The sequence below is a fragment of the Ascaphus truei genome, chromosome 13 (genome assembly GCF_040206685.1).
Source record: "Ascaphus truei isolate aAscTru1 chromosome 13, aAscTru1.hap1, whole genome shotgun sequence".
Lineage (NCBI taxonomy): Eukaryota > Metazoa > Chordata > Amphibia > Anura > Ascaphidae > Ascaphus > Ascaphus truei.
Window position 1 is genome coordinate 35,713,873 of NC_134495.1, and position 9,450 is coordinate 35,723,322.

The following is a 9,450-nucleotide window of genomic DNA, read 5'->3' on the forward strand; positions in this document are numbered from 1 at the left end:
TGCAGCATGTCTCCCTAGCAGGCAGTGTGTCTCTCTCCCTGGCAGTGCAGCATGTCTCCCTAGCAGTGCAGTGTGTCTCTCTCCCTGGCAGTGCAGTGTCTCTCTCCCTGGCAGTGCAGTGTCTCTCTCCCTGGCAGTGCCGCTGATGCCCGTCTCCATGCTGACTCAGTGGCTGTAGCTGCACAGCAGGCCCTATAAGCGTGTCGAGCCGCCCGAATTCTGTCTCAGGACCTGGAGGGAGCTTCTGGAGACACCAGGTGTGTGTGAGTGTGTGTACTGCATGTGTGTATCTGTTTCTGTATGTGTGTTTGTCTGTGTGTGTGTCTGTCTCTGTGTGTATGGGACTGTCTATGTCTGTCTCTGTATGAGTGTACTGTGTGTGTGTGTGTGTGTGTGTGTGCCTGCCTCTGTATGTATGTACTCAGTGTGTGTGTCTGTCTCTGTGTGTAGTGTGTGTCTGTCTCTGTATGTGTTTACTGTGGGTGTCTGTCTCTGCGTGTAGTGTGTGTCTGTCTCTGTATGTGTTTACTGTGGGTGTCTGTCTCTGCGTGTACGGTCTGTGTGTGTCTGTCTGTATATGTGTACTCTGTGTGTGTGTGTCTCTGTCTGTCTCTGTGTGTACTGTACTGTGTGTGTGTCTCTGTGTGTGTGTCAGTAACGGTTCTGAGAGACCCCGCAAGTTCTTTGGATCGCCAACCCAAGACACGGAGCTCAAGAAACGATTTTTATTTGCAAGAGCAACAGAATAGAAGCACACAAACATACACAAAGCACACAAACATACACAAAGCACACAAACATACACAAAGCACACAATTATCCACTTTGTGACCCACCTCCCACCTGGTAAGGGATTGTATTTGTTCCCACAGCGTAGGTTATCAGGAGGTGGTGCCAGGCGTAGCCGCAATGGTCCCCTCTGTTTCCGGGTTGGGGAAACACTCCCTTATGGGGTACAGCAATGTCCTGGGGGCGCTTGGAGAGCGGGCGCCACAGGAGGTAAAAACAGTCCGTGTCCTCGGTGCAATTACCGGTAGAGGCTGGTGCCAACTAGTCAGGGGACCGACCTCCACTGGTTAGTTGGTGCAAGGGTTAAAGGTCTCAGCTCTCCGCTGCAGGCAGAAGCTGATGGCTGGAGGAATTCTTCAAAAATACTTTGGTTTCTTGCTCAGGACGCACCAGAGCGTATGGAACCGGACCCCCTCACACAGACAGGGGTTTACTTCCGATAGTCCCAGTCAGAGTCCTACTGCAAGCTGGACCCAGGAACTTAGTCTCCCGCAAGAGACTCACAGTACACCCCGCACAGTATACAGATCCAGTCCCCTCAAGAACCGGGTGCAGAGACAGACTGTCAGGCTGAGCTGTTCTAAGACACACACACACACACACACCACACACACACACACACACACACACACACACACACACACACACACACACACACACACACACACACACACACACACACACACACACACACACACACACACACACTCTAGTACAGTTTGGGGCTTTCAGTTATACCTCATACTTCAGAGAGATGCCAGAATGTCTGTGCGCATCAAACGGTTCCTGGCCTCTTTAGATCTGGCTGCGTTAGGGCGCGAACTGCTGACACTCTATGCCCTAGAGTGTGGAACAGGGCTTGGGAGACTGGGGATGTCTTGGCAAGTGTTAGATTACACCCTTTGATGAGCCCCACCACTGGATTCCTTGGACATGCAAGCAGAGGCATTAGTAAGCATGGAAGGGATGTCACCTGGCCAGCTGTTCCTTCGTTAGAAATGAAGGAATAAACTTATAATGTCCACATCTGTTACTGGGGGTGAACCCCGAACCCCCTAAAGGATTAGGATTCATGGGGATAGGATGTCCTACTGGCTCCCAGGGTCCAGTATCAGGGGACCCCTGTGGGGAGTTTCTAGGACCTCGGGAACCGAAGTTAGGGCCAATTTAGCAGATTGGGGCGTTTCAGGGGAAAGGATATAACACTGGTCTTTCCAGCAAAAGAATCATTTTTTCAATTACCCGGAAGTGGTTCCCCGAGACTCTGGGTTTTTCCCCCACAAAGTTTCGCCCTTCTAGCAATTGTGTGGCGGGTACCAGAAACTAGTTGCAAGCCCCAGCGGCTCCGGAGTTATAACCCCAAACAGGCTACTTAGGAAATGGGTCCAATCCCACTTAGGCCCACAAACAGGTACAATACAAACACATATGAAGTGACAGGGGACAAGGACATACATTCACAGGGGGGACACAGCAATAATACATTTATACACATGTTCCCATGGTGTGGGGGGCCGGTATCTTTAGGGTGCAACCCAGAGATATCATAGCACCCACGTCACAATGTGTGTACTGGACTGTGTGTGTGTCTGTCTCTGTATGTGTGTACTGTGTGTGTCTGTCTCTGTTTGTGTGTACTGTGTGAGTGTCTGTCTGTGTGTATGTGTGTGTGTGTGTGTGCGTGTGTCTGTCTGTCTGTGTATACTGTACTGTGTGTGTCTGTCTTTGTATGTGTGTACTGTGTGAGTGTCTGTCTGTCTTTGTATGTGTGTGTCTGTCTGTGTGTGTGTGTGTGTGTGTGTGTGTGTGTGTCTGTCTGTGTATACTGTACTGTGTGTGTCTGTCTTTGTATGTGTGTACTGTATGAGTGTCTGTCTGTCTTTGTATGTGAGTATGTCTGTCTGTTTGTGTGTATGTGTGTGTGTGTGTGTGTGTCTGTCTGTCTTTCTGTGTATACTGTACTGTGTGTGTCTCTCTTTGTATTTGTGTACTATGTGTGCATCTGTGTGTCTGTCTCACACACAAACATACATACACATATGCACACACATACACAGTGATGCCCACACCACATGGTAGCATTTTATAGTCCCAGATTAAGGCAGGAAAAATAGTATTTCTCTATATGAGGTTTTTTTACAGGGATAAATAAGAAACTAGCAGGCCCACCGTCCTTTAAGTCTAAATAAAATCATAAAAGAAACTCCTACTCGTCTTAGGAGACTAACTACAGCACATTCAGCTTCAACCCATACTACCTGGATGGACAGCTAAGCTGGTTACCACCCCAAACAGGTACTATTATAGCTGAACATATATAGTTTCTGAACACAGCAATAAAGTGCTTCGCTTATCTGTTACTCCAGGGTTTGGAGTAGACATCCCCGCTTCAGCACGGTCCTCGCGTCCTTCTTTCCTATGGGAGCTCGACCCCACGAGAACTCAGAGAATCTCTCTTCTGTCAGCCCAATGTTAAGGACATGACATCCCCCTCTTCAGCACAGTCTTTCGTCCTTCCTTCCTGGGATTAACACCCAGGCAGTCCCAGCAGGCTCAGTGACTACCGTCCAGCGGGTCTAGGGTGTGTGCCAGCTTCCACAGCTGGGGAGAACTCTTCCTCTGTCCCCTTCTCTGGGACAGCAGTCTCTCTCTGTGCGTAGTAACTTCCTGACTTTTAAACACCACGTACAATCAGGAGTTCAGCCTGCTCAATTAGCCAGCAGCTGTTGCTGGCTTCTCTAGGGAGATTAACTCTCTACGTTGGAAAGTGCCATAGATGCCCTATTCCAGCACACCTAGAGACAGTGATGTATCACCATAAACACACTTTATATATATACAGTGGTTGACCAAATCACCAAAAATCTACTCGCCACACAAAAAAATCTACTCGCCACCTAGTACCAAACGTGTGCTGCTTGGGCCAATATTTACTCGCCCGGGGGTTAAATCCACTCGCCCGGGGCGAGCAAATGTATAGGTTTGTCGAACACTGCATATTATGTATAAGTATATATATATATATATATATACTATACTATACTATACTATATATATATATATTCACACACACACACACCAGGAAAGGAGTTTCACCAGCAACAAAGGAAATGGTTATTTACAGTAAGGGCAGTTACAGTGTGGGATTCATAAAGGCTTACTGTGCCTACCCCGAGATTTACTTACTCCTACCTACAGACTGAGACTCACAGTTTTGTGGAAGTAAACATTTTGGTCACAGCTTTATTACTTTAACATTTAAAAATAAACTGTCAGCTTAGTCAATAGTCATTTTACAGTCTGGCGGGAGCCCTTCTCCAAACCGCCCTATTCTCAGTATCGTCAGACGGGAGCCCTTCTCCTAACCGCCCTATTCTACCGTCTGGCGGGAGCCCTTCTCTTAACCGCCCTATTCTCACTATTGTCAGACGGGAGACCTTCTCCAAACCGCCCTATTCTACCGTTCTGGCGGGAGACCTTCTCCAAACTGCCCAATTCTACCGTCTGGCGGGAGCTGTTCTCCTAACCGCCCTATTCTACTGTCAGGTGGGAGACCTTCTCCAAACTGCCCCATTCTACCGTCTGGCGGGAGACCTTCTCCAAACTGCCCCATTCTACCGTCTGCGGGAGCCCTTCTCCAAACTGCCCTATTCTACGGTCTGGTGGGAACCCTTCTCCAAACCACCCTATCTCCGTATCGTCTGGCGGAGCCCTTCTCCAAACCGCCCCTATTCTCAGATCATAAACAAAAAATGGATTGGCACGAAACAGCAGAGTCCCAGAAATAAGCACCATCAGCTCACCAGTAGATTGGAAGGTTAAAAAAGTTTAACGAACTACATAAAAAAACAAAAAAACAACAAAATACAACAGAAAAAAACCTCCTACGCGTTTCAGGCTCTAAAAGCCCTTCTCCAAACCGCCCTATTCTCTGTATCATCTGGCGGGAGCCTTCTCCAAACCGCCCTATTCTCTGTATCATCTGGCGGGAGCCGTTCTCCAAACCGCCCTATTCTCAGTATCGTCAGACAGGAGCCCTTCTCCAACCGCCCTTTTCTTTGTATCATCAGGCAGGAGCCCTTCTCCAAACTACCCTATTCTCAGTATCTTCAGACGGGAGCCCTTCTCCAAACCGCCCTATTCTCGGTATCGTCTGACGGAAGCCCTTCTCCAAACCGCCCTATTCTCAGTATCGGCTGACGGGAGACCTTCTCCAAACCGCCCTATTCTCAGTATCGTCAGATGGGAGACCTTCTTCAAACCGCCCTATTCTCGGTATCGTCAGACGGGAGCCTTCTCCAAACTGCTCTATTCTACGGTCTGGTGGGAGCCCTTCTCCAAACCGCCCTATTCTCAGTATCGTCAGACAGGAGACCTTCTCCAAACCGCCCTATTCTCAGTATCGTCAGACGGGAGCCTTCTCCAAACCGCCCTATTCTACGGTCTGGTGAGAGCGCTTCTCCAAACCGCCCTATTCTACGGTCTGTTGGGAGCCCTTCCCTTGCCAACGGGATTCCCTTGCCAACGTGTCAATCTCTCTCTGAGTGCTGCGGACTTCCTGTTTGTTGTATCTCTCCTGGACTGGTTGGTGTTCCCTGTCTATCTGCGAGAACCTGTTCTTCCTGTCAAGTATATGTTTCATTTCTTTTTTTGGTTTATAGTTTCATGTTTGTGGGCACTCAGCATCTTTTTATTTGTGTATCTATAACTGTATACACACACACACACCACATACACACACACACACATACATCCCTGTGTTCCTGTCTCTCAGGTCCCGGGTATGTGCAGGACGGGAGAGTGCAGTGCTGAGCGAGAGCTCCGTGGTTTATCCAGTGCCCCCCTGAGCTATGTCACAATGGGACCCCTTGTCTGATGTGACCCCCGAACTCAGCCTTCCCCCCAGTCACCCGGACACCCCTCCAGGACCAACGTGCAGCCAGCACCGAGACGGAACCCCCTGCATCCCCATCCAGGAGGAGGAGAACCCCCCAGAGGAGTGGGGGTGTCTACACTCCCCCAATGCCGCAGGAAACCAGGAGCCACAGGAACCCCCACCCCTCATGGGACTTGAGAACCCCACACCTATCCCAGACTGCACAGGGGGGGCCGAGGATGTGGGGGGGGGACAGGTGCCCCCCCAAAAAACACGTATGCAAATGGTAAAGGGGCAAAGGACTGTACAGTATAATGGCTGTCCCTCTCTCAATAATATCTCCTTATTCTGTCTGCCTCTTCTCTTTCTCTCTTTCCCTCCCCTTCTGTCTCTTTCCTCTCTCTCCCCTTTCCCCCTCTCTCATATATCTCTCTCTCCTGTCTCTCCCATGTCTCACTCCTCTCTGTGTCATGTCTCTCTCTCCTCTCTCTCTTAAGATGCTGACCCTCTCGTGGTACCTGTCATGCTGTTTCTTGATGTCTCTTTCCTATGTTTCTCTCCTGTCTTTTGTCTCTTTCCCCTCGCACCTCCCATGCCTCTCTCTTCTCTCTGTCCCCCTCCCTCCCTCACGTCTCTCCTCTCTCTCTGTCTCTTTCCTCTCTCATGCCTCTCCTCTCTCTCACGTCTCTCCCCTCTCTCACAGTCTCACCCTCTCTCAGTCTCTCCCTTCTCTCTCATGTATCTCTCACGTCTCTCCCTCTCTCTCACGTCTCTCTCCACTCTCTCACATCTCTCTCCCCTCTCTCATGTCTCTCTCCTCTCTCTCACGTCTCTCCCCCTCTCACGTCTCTCCCCCTCTCTCACGTGTCTCCCCTCTCTTTCACGTGTTTCCCAGCTCTCCTCACGTCTCTCCCCCTCTCTCTCTCACGTCTCTCCCCTCTCTCTCTCACGTCTCTCCCCTCTCTCTCTCACGTCTCTCCCCTCTCTCTCTCACGTCTCTCCCCTCTCTCTCTCACGTCTCTCCCCTCTCTCTCTCTCACGTCTCTCCTCTCTCTCTCTCACGTCTCTCCCCTCTCTCTCTCACGTCTCTCTCTCTCACGTCTCTCCCATCTCTCTCTCACGTCTCTCCCCTCTCTCTCTCACGTCTCTCCCCTCTCTCTCTCACATCTCTCTCTCTCATGTCTCTCCCCTCTCTCTCTCTCACGTCTCTCCCCTCTCTCTCTCACATCTCTCCCCTCTCTCTCTCACATCTCTCCCCTCTCTCTCACAGGATGCTGACCCTCTCGTGGTAGCTGCCGTGCTGTTTTTCGATGTCTCGCTTGCGTTTCTCATCTCGTACTTTCTGACATGACGAGATGCAGACGCGCCCCTGTATGACGCTCTCTCGCACGCCGTCTGTCTCTTCTCTCTGTCTCTCCTTCTCTACCTCTGTCCCCTAATGTTTACATATAAAGGGCTCTCTCTTTCTCTGAAGAAGTCTCATTAATTCCAGTATAATGACAATAAGGACAAGGACTGTTCAATTCCCCGTCCTTTTCGTTGTTTTTTCCTTCTCTTTAATGCCCTCCACCCATTTGTATCCTCTCCCCCCTTCTCTCTCTCGCCTTCTCTCTCCCCTCTTTCTTCCTCCTCTCTCTCCTCTCTCTCTCTCTCTTCCCCCCCTCTCTCTTCCACTCTCTCTTCCCCCTCTCTTTCTCCTCCCCCTATCTTTGCCCCCCTCTCTTTCCCCCCTCCCTTTCTCTCTCTCTCTCTCTCTCTCTCTCTCTCTCTCTCTCTCTCTCTCTCTCTCTCTCTCTCTCTCTCTCTCTCTCTCTCTCTCTCTCTCTCTCTCTCTCTCTCTCTCTCTCTCTCTCTCTCTCTCTCTCTCTCTCTCTCTCTCTCTCTCTCTCTCTCTCTCTCTTTAAGGAATGTGATCACCCTGTATATTTGCAAGATTTTTCCTTTGCAGAAATAAATACCCCTCTCTCCCCCCTCCCCCATGCTTGTTACTCCCCCCCCCCCCTTTTTCATAGCATGCTCCACACTCCTGTTTTTGTAGCATTTTCTAAGCAGGGTTCTCCCTTTCTCTTTTTCCTCTTTTGCACTTTTTACTGGGATGGGGCACGGCCTTTTCTGTGAGAAACCCCCCCCAAAAAACTCGAATTCCTACGCCCGTTTGCAAAACCCCTGACCCGTGAGATGCAAAAACCAGAAAAATACAACCGGAAGTAATAAAACATGGAAAATAGGAAGTGTGTGTGTAAATTACTGGGGCAGCCACATGGGGGCAGTGTGTGTTATTGTCACGGGAGACCAGGCACTTACACCTTTTATACGGGGATCATAACACTAAGCAAAACAAGGTGGTAAAATAAATTGTCATTTATTCACTTAAAATAGGCTAAGTATAATGAAACACAACATACACGAGAAAGACACACTTACTGGGGGTCTGAGGCAAAGAACTAGCTTTTCCTGGTTGAAACAGGCACAGAAACAAAGTTTCTAATTGACCGGGACTTGTTCCCAAATGTCCTGGAAATCAAATCGGCACTAAGTTCCTGACGCCACCGTTCTCTTCTTCCGGAGATGCTGAAATCCCTTGACCAGGAGTTAGTCCCAAACATCCTGTTTTCGGTGTGTACTTCCAGGCACGACCGCTACGTTCAATTCTCAGAACTTGGCCCCAAAAAGTGGGACTTCGAAAATGTCTCGCCTTGAAATCTCTGAAGCCGCCTCGCTGCTATTTCTCCGAGAGCATCTTTTGGTCGTTTCAAATTTGCCGCTGCTGTTCTGGCGCTTACAATCTGAGCTCCGGATTGGCTGAGGGTTTATTTTAGTATTTCAGAATTCATTCATGAAATACTGCAGCCAATCTGAGCGTGGGAGAATTCCTACCAGCCAATCAGAGCGCTGACAGTCTAGTGAAGCCGGGCAAGCGTGGATTCAGAATCTGACATGGGCAGGCACCAACCTGGCACCTCTGCCACTTGTCATGCAGCAGCCACCCGCTGAGTTAGGCTCCTCAAAATCTGGGTTGGGGCAAATGGTGGTCCGATGACTTCCATTCACCCCAGGACGTGAGTACTTGAGCTTAACTCCAGTGCCCAAATGGTTTCATACTTGGCAATCTCTGAGGCTTTCATGTCCGGGACCTGAGCAGACTTGATGGCACCAAGCTTGGTAGCCACATGGTCTCACGGAACCCTGGACCTGGAAGTACCAGCTCATACACCGTGCACAAGCATATACACACATTAAACATACTGTTTAATAAAATATATATACTTTATACTTTCCTAAGTCTTATGGTTATGGGGAACAGAATAAGAAGCTGCACTTTTATTCCTACTAGCCAGATTCCCCACACACTATAAACTGGACTTAGACTTTAAAACTCCTTGCAACCTTATGTATGGTTGGAGCACCCCCAGAACCCCTATACCGGGTTCTGGGTTACCTGGGCTTTAACTGGGTAACCCCTCTGATACTAGGGACCCCTTTACTGTTCTAGGGCTACCACACATCCCTATACCCGATTTACCTTTCTGGTCTGTGCTGAAGCAGGGAATCCTAGTGGGGAGTCGTGCAAGCGTTTTCAATGGGAGATTTTGCCTGAGCAATGTATCTGAGAATCCGTCCTGATTCCCGGGTATATTTTTGGGGTATCCAGCAACTCTGGAACCCGGCTACCGAGACACATTCTGACAAGACTTTCTCCGTAAAACCCCCCTTGAAACTCATAGCCCAGCAACCTCTCCGTGCTGGCACACCTGGAAAGGTAAAAACAAAAATTCTTTATTGTC

General features: G+C 49.5%; 1 protein-coding gene across 1 annotated transcript in view; it reads left to right on the forward strand.

The window, feature by feature from the left end:
* The window catches only part of JPH4 (junctophilin 4), a 69,260-nt gene extending 61,364 nt beyond the window's left edge, over nt 1–7,896 (forward strand). The window contains 5 exon segments of the mRNA XM_075569094.1: nt 138–237; nt 239–257; nt 5,564–5,656; nt 5,659–5,951; nt 6,936–7,896. Coding sequence (XP_075425209.1) covers nt 138–237; nt 239–257; nt 5,564–5,656; nt 5,659–5,951; nt 6,936–7,016 — 586 coding nt within the window. The 3' untranslated portion in view covers nt 7,017–7,896.
* The last annotated feature ends 1,554 nt before the right edge of the window (nt 7,897–9,450 follow it).